The sequence below is a fragment of the Bombina bombina genome, chromosome 7 (assembly GCF_027579735.1).
Source record: "Bombina bombina isolate aBomBom1 chromosome 7, aBomBom1.pri, whole genome shotgun sequence".
Lineage (NCBI taxonomy): Eukaryota > Metazoa > Chordata > Amphibia > Anura > Bombinatoridae > Bombina > Bombina bombina.
This window is the reverse complement of record NC_069505.1, coordinates 619,153,109-619,167,717: the sequence shown is the minus strand read 5'-3', so window position 1 is coordinate 619,167,717 and position 14,609 is coordinate 619,153,109. Positions and strand designations below refer to the sequence as shown.

Sequence of the window (14,609 nt, the reverse complement as noted above, 5' to 3'; positions counted from 1 at the left end):
CACAACAAAAGAAGCCAGCACCAGAGATTAATGAATCACCAATTTAATGCCAAATAAGCATAACGTTTCAGCCCCCACTGGAGCCTTGATCACATGCAGCAAATCACAAGGAAAGATTAGGCATAAAATGTACATCCCATACAATCGCTTAAATCCCCACACCCACCAATCAGATTGTACAGTATAGTATATTGGCTACTATTTTATGACACTAATAGACTATCACACTATATGCTTAAGCTGATCCTGTTGGATCTTTATGTTGTTGCCTGATGTGGATTCGTAAGCATGAGTGGTTACTCTTTTTGTGTCTTACTGGTATGCCAATAACATTGTTTTAATTGTATATATATTCACTTGTTTTTATCAGATTCATACACAGTAACACAATACCGACATCGCAACTGGTTTACATGTTGCGTTGTGGTAGTGAAGCCTTATTGCCTTAACAGTGTGTCTATTACTCTGCATACTTTTGGTAGTTCTTTTCTTGTAGTTTGTCATGATAATGTCATATCGCATTAATATTGTGTTTTCTACAGGAGCTTCGTCTGGTCGCCATGGTTACAGTACACGTTACTGTTGATCAAATCGTGTCCTCATAGAGGATTGGGCAGTTGCGGTTCTGCGCTGCTACTTGAGGTCTTTGTGTACTTGTTACCATGGTTACCCATGTCTGCATGATGACGTCATCACGCACGCATGCGCAGTTGCGATACACTGCTCCCTGCTGTTTGCTTACACTACGCTACCTTGGTTACGAGTGGACGCTTGCGGTTCATGCTGACACTTATGCGCTACAGCTGTGTTGGTTTTCTTATTATTTGGCGGTTCTGTGTTTTGAATCTGATTGGTGGGTGTGGGTATTTAAGGGATTGTATGGGATGTACATTTTATGCCTAATCTTTCCTTGTGATTTGCTGCATGTGATCAAGGCTCCAGTGGGGGCTGAAACGTTATGCTTATTTGGCATTAAATTGGTGATTCATTCATCTCTGGTGCTGGCTTTTTTGTTGTGGGATAATACGGATCAACACCGGGTCCTGTCCTACTCCAGTGTGAACTACTTATATATATACAGTATATATGACATATACCACTGGTGCAATATTTTACTTCTGTTTTATAACAAATAAAAGCCTTACCTATACTCTTTTGCTCTGGGATTCCATGAGTTTTGCTTGTCTGGCGAGCTCCCATCATCGCGTCCTTGTACAGCTCTTTGTGACCCTCTATATACTCCCACTCTTCCATAGAGAAATATACGGCAACATCATCACATTTTATAGGGACCTGAAACACACACAACCTCATTCAAGGTGGAAGCAGCGATGCTTTTTCTTACAGAGCTAAGATAATGTTAAAACAAAGTGCAGACACATAAGAGAGGGAAGTTAAAGGAAGTCCAGACATTGAATTCTCATTTAAAGGGAGCCACATTCACTAAGATTCCCCAAGGACAACAAGCACTAAATGAATAGGCCTTACATTGTTTTCCTCTCTCCATCGCACATACAGTACAGGAGTGCTTAACTAGGAATAAACATAGCTTGTCTTGTGGTATAGTTCGTAACCAAAATGAAGCCACTCGTAGACTACTTGTCTATCATAGAGAAGACCCTTCCTGTAGTAAAGCTTGGGGTCATCCCAAAGGCAGTTTAGCCCCAAAATACCAGGAAGTTCTCTGGACAACCTGAGGACCACAGTGTATAGAGGGATGTAGCTGCATTTCCCCAGAGGAAGCCAAAAATGCTGAAACGTTGTCTGAGGTTAGGTGTTCACAGAATTGCCTGACATTTTGAGGCTGCATTGTTCTGTTGGATACAAACAGACTGATTACCCAGGCAGGTTCTCTGTGAAGAGCATCTGTGCAGTGGACACACTAGGATATGTTTGCTTTCTGTTTAGTATTTCTCTCTTGACATTCTCTCCCGAGTCTAGCCATATTCACTAAGGTTAGTATCTTGCTAAAGATCACATCTCAGGCAGCTGGTCTACAAATGAGATGCTCAAATAGGCAAAATGAAAGTATTAGGAACAACTGATTCAGCAATCCTGGTGGTACCCAGTACTGCTTCCAGTGTATATTAGCAAACCCACTTGGTCTACGTTTCCTTTATTATAGTTCACCAAACGTTCGTAAAAATCTGCCCCTACAGGTCTGAAGTGTTGCGGATCCAACAGATCGCCAACAGCAATATAAAAACCCTGGGATTTACTATGAGATCAGGACTGAAAGCTAAACTGCAGACACCTATTTTACAAGGGGCTGTAATCAGAAAATAACATTAGTTCAGGCCTTTTGAATGGGCACGTTCTTGAAAACAAGGGGTTGTAGTTTTAATGAGCAAAAGCAGCGCTTACGAGCCTACCTATGTACTTTTAACAAAGGATACTAAGAGAAAGAAGCAAAATAAATAACAGAAGTAAACTTGAAAACAGTTTAAATTACAAGCTCTATCTGAATCATGAAAGTTTAATTTTAACTTTACTGACTCTAAGAATTTCTTTTTTGCCCTCTCTAGGGAGCTTGAGATACGCACAATATTTTATAAACAGTTACACGTACTCACCTCGCCAGTCAGAGAGTCAGTACTGCTGTGCGGGGAACTTTTCTTCACAACGGTGTATTCCTACAAGGTAACAAATGTATATACAGATTTCAGAGAAATTTGTTTAAAGGGGCGTTAAGCCCATATGCTAAATTATGTGAAAGTTATGCAGCACAACTGTGACTAAACGAACTAGAAAATATCACCTGGACATCTCTATGTAAAGAAGGAAGATATTTATTTTATCTTTCTTTTTTACATAGAGAAGCTCAGGTGTTAGCTTTTTACAGCTATACTGCATCATGTGATTTATCATATGAGTATTACGTCCCATTAAAGAGGCACAGACAAATACATTACAAATGCAAATAAAAATGGTAAAAATATTTTGCCCTGACTGCTAATTTTCCTTTTAAACAAATGTATATAACACATGGAAGGTGCTTAGCAGACAAGAATACAACATGTAGTATACCATTTGCATTAAACTGATGTCCTTGTCTACCTCTCTGTATTAGGGCGTGTTAGTGGCTCTTACCTCCCCAGTTAGCAGGTAGATGATCTCCAGGGCGTGATTCAATATCCGCTCAATCATTTTATTTTTGTTCTTATTCATACTGGTGAAACAGCTGGCGGCTGTAAGCCTGAGACATACGAGAGAGTGAAACCTGCAAGAGGTTGGACGTATTAGTGAACAAATAACGTTACTGTACGTCACTATCGTTAGACGCAGAGTAAACAGCCTTATGAATAAAAAAAATAATTTAACGGAAATTATACTTAACATATAATTTTATTCCCTGAAGTCTTAGAAATAAAAAAATAAAAGTGGACACAGCAAATATGTTTTTTTTCTCTCTAAACAAATATAAAGTAAAAGTTAAAACTGTTTAAATTTCACTTAAAACTAACACAGCTCATTAGCCGACCGCCACTCCCTGCTAGTGCTCATCAGCCGCTCCCTCATCAGCCGCTCCCTGCTAGTGCTCAACAGCCGCTCCATGCTAGTGCTCAACAGCCGCTCCATGCTAGTGCTCATCAGCTGACCGCCGCACCCTGCTAGTGCTCATCAGCCGCTCCCTGCTAGTGCTCATCAGCCGCTCCCTCAGCCGCTCCCTGCTAGTGCTCATCAGCTGACCGCCGCTCCCTGCTAGTGCTCAGTCGCTCCCTGCTAGTGCTCATCAGCCGCTCCCTCATCAGCCGCTCCCTGATAGTGCTCATCAGCTGACCGCCGCTCCCTGATAGTGCTCATCAGTCGCTCCCTGCTAGTGCTCATCAGCTGACCGCCGCTCCCAGCTAGTGCTCATCAGCCGCTCCCAGCTAGTCCTCATCAGCCGACCGCCGCTCCCTGCTAGTCCTCATCAGCCGACCGCCACTCCCTGCTAGTCCTCATCAGCCAACCCCCACTCCCTGCTAGTCCTCATCAGCTGCTCCCTGCTAGTGCTCATCAGCTGACCGCCGCTCCAAGCTAGTGCTCATCAGCCGCTCCCAGCTAGTCCTCATCAGAGGCTAGTGCTCATCAGCCGCTCCCTCAAACACTCCCTGCTAGTGGTCATCAGCCGCTCCCTCATCAGCCGCTCCCTGCTAGTGCACATCAGCCGCTCCCTTCTAGTGCTCATCAGCCGCTCCCTGCTAGTGCTCATCAGCCGCTCCCTCAGCCGCTCCCTGCTAGTGCTCATCAGCCGCTCCCTGCTAGTGTTCAGCAGCCGCTCCCTGCTAGTGCTCAGCAGCCGCTCCCTGCTAGTGCTCAGCAGCCGCTCCCTGCTAGTGCTCAGCAGCTGACCGCCGCTCCCAGCTAGTGCTCATCAGCCGCTCCCAGCTAGTCCTCATCAGCCGACCGCCGCTCCCTGCTAGTCCTCATCAGCCGACCGCCACTCCCTGCTAGTCCTCATCAGCTGACCGCCACTCCCTGCTAGTGCTCATCAGCCGCTCCCTGCTAGTGCTCATCAGCTGACTGCCGCTCCAAGCTAGTGCTCATCAGCCGCTCTCAGCTAGTCCTCATCAGCCGACCGCCGCTCCCTGCTAGTCCTCATCAGCCGACCGCTACTCCCTGCTAGTGCTCATCAGCCGCTCCCTCAGCCACTCCCTGCTAGTGCTCATCAGCCGCTCCCTCCTCATCAGCCGCTCCCTGCTAGTGCTCATCAGCTGACCGCCGCTCCCTGCTAGTGCTCATCAGCCGCTCCCTCAGCCGCTCCCTGCTAGTGCTCATCAGCCGTTCCCTGCTAGTGCTCATCAGCTGACCGCCGCTCCCAGCTAGTGCTCATCAGCTGACCGCCGCTCCCAGCTAGTGCTCATCAGCTGCTCCCTGCTAGTCCTCATCAGTCGACCGCTGCTCCCTGCTAGTCCTCATCAGCCGCTCCCAGCTAGTCCTTATCAGCCGACCGCTGCTCCCTGCTAGACCTCATCAGCCGCTCCCTGCTAGTGCTCATCAGCCGCTCCCTCAGCCGCTCCCTGCTAGTGCTCATCAGCCGCTCCCTGCTAGTGCTCATCAGCCACTCCCTGCTAGTGCTCATCAGCCACTCCCTGCTAGTGCTCATCAGCCACTCCCTCAGCCGCTCCCTGCTAGTGCTCATCAGCCGCTCCCTGCTAGTGCTCATCAGCCGCTCCCTGCTAGTGCTCATCAGCCGCTCCCTGCTAGTGCTCATCAGTCGACCGCTGCTCCCTGCTAGTCCTCATCAGCCGACCGCCACTCCCTGCTAGTCCTCATCAGCCGCTCCCTGCTAGTGCTCATCAGCCGCTCCCTCAGCCGCTCCCTGCTAGTGCTCATCAGCTGACCGCCGCTCCCTGCTAGTGCTCATCAGCTGACCGCCGCTCCCAGCTAGTGCTCATCAGCTGCTCCCTGCTAGTCCTCATCAGTCGACCGCTGCTCCCTGCTAGTCCTCATCAGCCGCTCCCAGCTAGTCCTTATCAGCCGACCGCTGCTCCCTGCTAGTCCTCATCAGCCGACCGCCACTCCCTGCTAGTCCTCATCAGCCGCTCCCTGCTAGTCCTCATCAGCCGCTCCCTGCTAGTGCTCATCAGCTGACCGCAGCTCCAAGCTAGTGCTCATCAGCCGCTCCCAGCTAGTCATCAGCCGACCGCTACTCCCTGCTAGTCCTCATCAGCCGCTCCCTGCTAGTGCTCATCAGCCGCTCCCTGCTAGTGCTCCTCAGCCGCTCCCTGCTAGTGCTCCTCAGCTGACCACCGCTCCCTGCTAGTGCTCATCAGCTGACCGCCACTCCCTGCTAGTGCTCATCAGCCGCTCCCTGCAAGTGCTCATCAGCTGACCGCCGCACCAAGCTAGTGCTCATCAGCCGACCGCCGCTCCCTGCTAGTCCTCATCAGCCGACCGCCACTCCCTGCTAGTGCTCATCAGCCGCTCCCTGCTAGTGCTCATCAGCTGACCGCCGCTCCCTGCTAGTGCTCATCAGCCGCTCCCAGCTAGTCCTCCTCAGCCGACTGCCGCTCCCTGCTAGTCCTCATCAGCCGACCGCCACTCCCTGCTAGTGCTCATCGGCCGCTCCCTGCTAGTGCTCATCAGCTGACCGGCGCTCCCTGCTAGTGCTCATCAGCCGACCACCACTCCCTGCAAGTGCTCATCAGCTGACCGCCGCTCCCTGCTAGTGCTCATCAGCTGACCGCCACTCCCTGCTAGTGCTCATCAGCCGCTCCCTGCTAGTGCTCATCAGCTGACCGCCGCACCAAGCTAGTGCTCATCAGCCGACCGCCGCTCCCTGCTAGTCCTCATCAGCCGACCGCCACTCCCTGCTAGTGCTCATCAGCCGCTCCCTGCTAGTGCTCATCAGCTGACCACCGCTCCCTGCTAGTGCTCATCAGCCGCTCCCAGCTAGTCCTCCTCAGCCGACTGCCGCTCCCTGCTAGTCCTCATCAGCCGACCGCCACTCCCTGCTAGTGCTCATCGGCCGCTCCCTGCTAGTGCTCATCAGCTGACCGGCGCTCCCTGCTAGTGCTCATCAGCCGACCACCACTCCCTGCAAGTGCTCATCAGCTGACCACCGCTCCCTGCTATTGCTCATTAGCTACTCCCGGCAAGTGCTCACCAGCCGCTCCCTGCTAGCGCTTATCAGCTGACCGCCGCTCCCTGCTAGTGCTCATCAGCCGCTCCCTGCTAGTGCTCATCAGCTGACCACTGCTCCCTGCTAGTGCTCATCAGCCGCTCCCTGCTAGTGATCATCAGCTGACCGCCGCTCCCTGCTAGTGCTCATCAGCCACTCCCAGCTAGTGCTAATCAGCCGCTCCCAGATAGTGCTCATCAGCTGACCGCCGCTCCCTGCTAGTGCTCATCAGCCGCTCCCTGCAAGTGCTCATCAGCTGACCGCCGCTCCCTGCAAGTGCTCATCAGCTGACCGCTGCTCCCTGCTAGTGCTCACCAGCCGCTCCCTGCTAGCGCTCACCATCCGCTCCCTGCTAGGGCTCATCAGTCGCTCCCTGCTAGGGCTCATTAGCCGCTGCCTGCTAGGGCTCATCAGCTGCTGCCTGCTAGGGCTCATCAGCTGCTGCCTGCTAGGGCTCATCAGCCGACCACCGCTCCCTGCTAGGGCTCATCAGCCGCCCGCAGCTCCCTGCTAGGGCTCATCAGCCAATTGCCGCTCCCTGCTAGGGCTCATCAGCCGACCGCCGCTCCCTGCTAGGGCTCATCAGCCAACCGCCACTCCCTGCTAGGGCTCATCAGCCGCTCCCTGCTAGGGCTCATTAGCCACTCACTGCTAGGGCTCATCAGCCGCTCACTGCTAGGGCTCATCAGCCGCTCACTGCTAGGGCTCATCAGCCGACCGCCGCTCCCTGCTAGGACTCATCAGCCGATTGCCGCTCCCTGCTAGTGCTCATCAGCAGACCGCCACTCCCTGCTAGTGCTCATCAGCAGACCGCCACTCCCTGTTTTTTTTCCGAAGACCCAGTGCAATGACACCATATAGCTTTGCGACCCTATTTTTATGCTTGGTTTGAACATTTCTGAAATAATACACAACAAGATAGCTGCAATATTTGGCAAAGTGACTAAAATGTGTGTGTATTTTTATTCCTGATTGTAGTCAAACTTGAAAGTGTTGTAAAAGGTAATAACACACACACTCTTTCATACAACACAAACACACACACACACGTCGCGACCCAGTAAACATGGTGTTGCAACCCAGTAATGGGTCACGACCCTTGGTTTGAAGAACCCTGATCTAAAGCACAACATTAATTACATAATAAACCATAAAATAATAATTTGTGCAACAAACAAAAGGAAAAATAAATATGAACTAATTGAAACTTAAAGGACCACTAAATACGGTAGAATATGGGCTGCAACTAACGATTATTTTCATAAATCGATTAAAGGGACACTGAACCCAAATTTTTTACTTTGTGATTAAGATAAAGCCGCAATTTTAATCAACTTTTAACTTACTGCTATTATCAATTTTTCTTCGTTCTCTTGCTAGCTTTAGTTGAAAAAGAAAGCATCTAAGCTTTTTTTTGTTCAGGGCTCTGTACAGCACTTTTTTATTGGTGGAGGACAACCCAGGTTATTCGCCAAAAATAGGCCGGAATCTAAACTTACATTCTTGCATTTCAAATAAAGATACCAAGAGAATGAAGAAAATTTGATAATAGGAGTAAATTAGAAAATTGCTTAAAATGTCATTCTCTATCTGAATCGCGAAAGAAAAAATTTGGGTTCAGTGTCCCTTTAATCTGCCAATTATTTTTTCGATGAATCGACTAATCGGATAAAAAAAAATATCAATATTTGTTTCCTATATTTTAAATAAAATCCACATACTGAGTGTTACAAATATAAACTTCAGACTAAAACTTTACATTAACGCAACTGTTTGTCCAATTTTTAAGCAACAGAGCACAGTTTTATAACTAAGCAAAACAAAACCACAAACTGTTTGAAAGGAGGTAGAATATAACTGATTATAACATTCTGTTATTCACTCTTTCAGAAAACAAAGCCTTACACATTTATCTATACAGCACATATAATCAGCATCAATAGCAAGAGAAGCGCAAATAATTATGCAAACACATAATAGTGCACAACAATGCAAAAAACAAGGGCTAGGTGTAAATAACAAGCTGGGCACTATATCATGCAAAGCATAGTCCCAAATCACCTTATTTAATTTAACAATCCAAATGATGACTCCTGTTATTTCTGGGTTGCACATAAGTAAACTTATACTGTTCTGAAAAACATAATTTATGCTTACCTGATAAATTCCTTTCTTCTGTTGTGTGATCAGTCCACGGGTCATCATTACTTCTGGGATATAACTCCTCCCCAACAGGAAATGCAAGAGGATTCACCCAGCAGAGCTGCATATAGCTCCTCCCCTCTACGTCAGTCCCAGTCATTCGACCAAGAAACAACGAGAAAGGAGTAACCAAGGGTGAAGTGGTGACTGGAGTATAATTTAAAAGATATTTACCTGCCTTAAAACAGGGCGGGCCGTGGACTGATCACACAACAGAAGAAAGGAATTTATCAGGTAAGCATAAATTATGTTTTCTTCTGTTATGTGTGATCAGTCCACGGGTCATCATTACTTCTGGGATACCAATACCAAAGCAAAAGTACACGGATGACGGGAGGGATAGGCAGGCTCATTATATAGAAGGAACCACTGCCTGAAGAACCTTTCTCCCAAAAATAGCCTCCGAAGAAGCAAAAGTGTCAAATTTGTAAAATTTGGAAAAAGTATGAAGCGAAGACCAAGTTGCAGCCTTGCAAATCTGTTCAACAGAGGCCTCATTCTTAAAGGCCCAAGTGGAATCCACAGCTCTAGTGGAGCGAGCTGTAATTCTTTCAGGAGGCTGCTGTCCAGCAGTCTCATAGGCTAAACGTATTATGCTACGAAGCCAAAAAGAGAGAGAGGTAGCAGAAGCTTTTTGACCTCTCCTCTGTCCAGAGTAAACGACAAACAAGGAAGAAGTTTGGCGAAAATCTTTAGTTGCCTGCAAGTAGAACTTGAGGGCACGAACTACATCCAGATTGTGTAAAAGACGTTCCTTCTTTGAAGAAGGATTTGGACACAAGGATGGGACAACAATCTCTTGATTGATGTTCCTGTTAGTGACTACCTTAGGTAAGAACCCAGGTTTAGTACGCAGAACTACCTTGTCTGAGTGAAAAATCAGATAAGGGGAATCACAATGTAAGGCTGATAACTCAGAGACTCTTCGAGCCGAGGAAATAGCCATTAAAAACAGAACTTTCCAAGATAACATTTTTATATCAATGGAATGAAGGGGTTCAAACGGAACACCCTGTAAAACGTTAAGAACTAAGTTTAAACTCCATGGTGGAGCAACAGCTTTAAACACAGGCTTGATCCTAGCTAAAGCCTGACAAAAGGACTGGACGTCTGGATTTTCTGACAGACGTCTGTGTAACAAGATGGACAGAGCTGAAATCTGTCCCTTTAATGAACTAGCTGATAAACCCTTTTCTAAACCTTCTTGTAGAAAAGACAATATCCTAGCAATCCTAACCTTACTCCAGGAGTAACCTTTGGATTCGCACCAGTATAGGTATTTCCGCCATATTTTATGGTAAATCCTTCTGGTAACAGGCTTCCTAGCCTGAATCAGGGTATCAATAACCGACTCAGAAAAACCACGTTTTGATAAAATCAAGCGTTCAATTTCCAAGCAGTCAGCTTCAGAGAAGTTAGATTTTGATGTTTGAATGGACCCTGTATCAGAAGGTCCTGTCTTAGAGGTAGAGACCAAGGCGGACAGGATGACATGTCCACTAGATCTGCATACCAAGTCCTGCGTGGCCAAGCAGGTGCTATTAGAATTACTGATGCTCTCTCCTGTTTGATTTTGGCAATCAATCGAGGAAGCAGCGGGAAGGGTGGAAACACATAAGCCATCCTGAAGTTCCAAGGTGCTGTCAAAGCATCTATCAGAACTGCTCCCGGATCCCTGGATCTGGACCCGTAGCGAGGAAGTTTGGCGTTCTGGCGAGACGCCATGAGATCTATCTCTGGTTTGCCCCAACGTCGAAGTATTTGGGCAAAGACCTCCGGATGAAGTTCCCACTCCCCCGGATGAAGAGTCTGGCGACTCAAGAAATCCGCCTCCCAGTTCTCCACTCCCGGGATGTGGATTGCTGACAGGTGGCAAGAGTGAGACTCTGCCCAGCGAATTATCTTTGATACTTCCATCATTGCTAGGGAGCTTCTTGTCCCTCCCTGATGGTTGATGTAAGCTACAGTCGTGATGTTGTCCGACTGAAACCTGATGAACCCCCGAGTTATTAACTGGGGCCAAGCCAGAAGGGCATTGAGAACTGCTCTCAATTCCAGAATGTTTATTGGAAGGAGACTCTCCTCCTGATTCCATAGTCCCTGAGCCTTCAGAGAATTCCAGACAGCGCCCCAACCTAGTAGGCTGGCGTCTGTTGTTACAATTGTCCAGTCTGGCCTGCTGAATGGCATTCCCCTGGACAGGTGTGGCCGATGAAGCCACCATAGAAGAGAATTTCTGGTCTCTTGATTCAGATTCAGAGTAGGGGACAAATCTGAGTAATCCCCATTCCACTGACTTAGCATGCATAATTGCAGCGGTCTGAGGTGTAGGCGTGCAAAAGGTACTATGTCCATTGCCGCTACCATTAAGCCGATCACCTCCATGCATTGAGCTACTGACGGGTGTTGAATGGAATGAAGGACGCGGCATGCATTTTGAAGTTTTGTTAACCTGTCTTCTGTCAGGTAAATCTTCATTTCTACAGAATCTATAAGAGTCCCCAAGAATGGAACTCTTGTGAGAGGAAAGAGAGAACTCTTCTTTTCGTTCACTTTCCATCCATGCGACCTTAGAAATGCCAGAACTAACTCTGTATGAGACTTGGCAGTTTGAAAGCTTGAAGCTTGTATTAGAATGTCGTCTAGGTACGGAGCTACCGAAATCCCTCGCGGTCTTAGTACCGCTAGGAGGGCACCCAGAACCTTTGTGAAGATTCTTGGAGCCGTAGCCAATCCGAATGGAAGAGCTACAAACTGGTAGTGCCTGTCTAAGAAGGCAAACCTTAGATACCGGTGATGATCTTTGTGGATCGGTATGTGAAGGTAAGCATCCTTTAAATCCACTGTGGTCATGTACTGACCCTCTTGGATCATGGGTAAGATTGTCCAAATAGTTTCCATTTTGAACGATGGAACTCTTAGGAATTTGTTTAGAGTCTTTAAATCTAAGATTGGCCTGAAAGTTCCCTCTTTTTTGGGAACCACAAACAGGTTTGAGTAGAACCCTTGTCCTTGTTCCGACCACGGAACCGGATGGATCACTCCCATTGTTAACAGATCTTGTACGCAGCGTAGAAACGCTTCTTTCTTTATCTGGTTTGTTGACAACCTTGACAGATGAAATCTCCCTCTTGGGGGAGATAATTTGAAGTCTAGAAGGTATCCCTGAGATATGATCTCTAGTGCCCAGGGATCCTGAACATCTCTTGCCCAGGCCTGGGCGAAGAGAGAGAGTCTGCCCCCTACTAGATCCGGTCCCGGATCGGGGGCTCTCGGTTCATGCTGTCTTTGGGGCAGCAGCAGGTTTCCTGGCCTGCTTGCTTTTGTTCCAGGACTGGTTAGGCTTCCAGCCTTGCCTGTAACGAGCAACAGCTCCTTCCTGTTTTGGTGCAGTGGAGGTTGATGCTGCTCCTGTTTTGAAATTCCGAAAGGGACGAAAATTAGACTGTCTAGCCTTAGCTTTGGCCTTGTCTTGAGGTAGGGCGTGGCCCTTACCTCCCGTAATGTCAGCGATAATTTCTTTCAAACCGGGCCCGAATAAGGACTGCCCCTTGAAAGGTATATTAAGTAATTTGGACTTAGAAGTAACATCAGCTGACCAGGATTTTAGCCACAGTGCCCTGCGTGCCTGTATGGCGAATCCTGAGTTCTTAGCCGTAAGTTTGGTTAAATGTACTACGGCCTCCGAAATGAAAGAATTAGCTAGTTTAAGGACTCTAAGCCTGTCCGTAATGTCGTCTAGCGTAGAGGAACTAAGGTTCTCTTCAAGCGACTCAATCCAAAATGCTGCCGCAGCCGTAATCGGCGCGATACATGCAAGGGGTTGTAATATAAAACCTTGTTGAACAAACATTTTCTTAAGGTAACCCTCTAATTTTTTATCCATTGGATCTGAGAAAGCACAGCTATCCTCCACCGGGATAGTGGTACGCTTAGCTAAAGTAGAAACTGCTCCCTCCACCTTGGGGACCGTTTGCCATAAGTCCCGAGTGGTGGCGTCTATTGGAAACATCTTTCTAAATATTGGAGGGGGTGAGAACGGCACACCGGGTCTATCCCACTCCTTAGTAACAATTTCAGTTAGTCTCTTAGGTATAGGAAAAACGTCAGTACTCGCCGGTACCGCAAAGTATTTATCCAACCTACACAGTTTCTCTGGTATTGCAACAGTGTTACAATCGTTGAGAGCTGCTAAGACCTCCCCTAGTAGTACACGGAGGTTCTCCAATTTAAATTTAAAATTTGAAATATCTGAGTCCAATCTGTTTGGATCAGAACCGTCACCCACAGAATGAAGCTCTCCGTCCTCATGCTCTGCGAGCTGTGACGCAGTATCAGACATGGCCCTAGCATTGTCAGCGCACTCTGTTCTCACCCCAGAGTGATCACGCTTGCCTCTTAGTTCAGGTAATTTAGACAAAACTTCAGTCATAACAGTAGCCATATCTTGTAATGTTATCTGTAATGGCCGCCCAGATGTACTAGGCGCCAAAATATCACGCACCTCCCGGGCGGGAGATGCAGGTACTGTCGCGTGAGGCGAGTTAGTCGGCATAACTCTCCCCTCGCTGTTTGGTGAAATTTGTTCACATTGTACAGATTGACTTTTATTTAAAGTAGCATCAATACAGTTAGTACATAAATTTCTATTGGGCTCCACCTTGGCATTGGAACAAATGACACAGATATCTTCCTCTGAGTCAGACATGTTTAACACACTAGCAAAAAACTTACAACTTGGTTATAATCTTTTTTAGCAAAAAACGTACTGTGCCTCAAAGAGGTACTAACGATTAAATGACAGTTGAAATAATGAACTGAAAAAAACAGTTATTGCATCAAATTTTAAAACAACACAACTTTTAGTAAAGGTTTGTTCCCATTAGTAAAAAACAACACTAATTAAATTTGTACATAAGAAAACAAAACAACGTTTTTTATACACAGTCACTGTAAGAATTCTCACAGCTCTGCTGAGAGAATTTACCTCCCTTCAAAGAAGTTTGAAGACCCCTGAGATCTGTCAGAGATGAACCGGATCATGCAGGAAATATAAAAGTAGCTGACTGGAATTTTTTGATGCGTAGCAAAGAGCGCCAAAAACGGCCCCTCCCTCTCCCACACAGCAGTGAAGAGAAACGAAACTGTCACAATTAAAGCAAAAAACTGCCAAGTGGAAAATAATGCCCAAACATTTATTCACACAGTACCTCAGCAATGTAAACGATTCTACATTCCAGCAAAAACGTTTAACATGAGAATAGTTATTAAAAGGATTAGTGACCTTTAACACAGTAGTTCCGGTGAAATACCATCCCCAGAATACTGAAGTGTATACATACATGTCATTTTAACGGTATGGCAGGCTTTTCTCATCAATTCCATTCAGAAAATAAAAACTGCCACATACCTCAATGCAGATTCATCTGCCCGCTGTCCCCTGATCTGAAGCCTTTACCTCCCTCAGATGGTCGAGAACAGCAATATGATCTTAACGACTCCGGTTAAAATCATAGTAAAAAATCTCTGTCAGATTCTTCCTCAAACTCTGCCAGAGAAGTAATAACACGCTCCGGTGCTATTTTAAAATAACAAACTTTTGATTGAAGTCATAAAAACTAAGTATAATCACCATAGTCCTCTCACACATCCTATCTAGTCGTTGGGTGCAAGAGAATGACTGGGACTGACGTAGAGGGGAGGAGCTATATGCAGCTCTGCTGGGTGAATCCTCTTGCATTTCCTGTTGGGGAGGAGTTATATCCCAGAAGTAATGATGACCCGTGGACTGATCACACAT

At 47.0% G+C, this 14,609-nt stretch overlaps 1 protein-coding gene across 2 annotated transcripts in view; it reads right to left on the bottom strand.

Moving 5' to 3' along the window:
• Nucleotides 1-14,609, bottom strand: part of LOC128635619 (oocyte zinc finger protein XlCOF8.4) — a 64,625-nt gene that overhangs the window by 42,692 nt on the left and 7,324 nt on the right. For both annotated transcript variants that reach the window (XM_053688688.1, XM_053688687.1), the window contains 3 exons: nucleotides 3,091-3,220; nucleotides 2,574-2,633; nucleotides 1,146-1,293 (listed from right to left, as the gene is read on the bottom strand). In XM_053688688.1, the coding sequence (XP_053544663.1) occupies nucleotides 1,146-1,293; nucleotides 2,574-2,633; nucleotides 3,091-3,168 (286 nt within the window). In that variant the 5' untranslated portion in view covers nucleotides 3,169-3,220. The remainder of the gene's footprint in view (nucleotides 1-1,145; nucleotides 1,294-2,573; nucleotides 2,634-3,090; nucleotides 3,221-14,609) is intronic.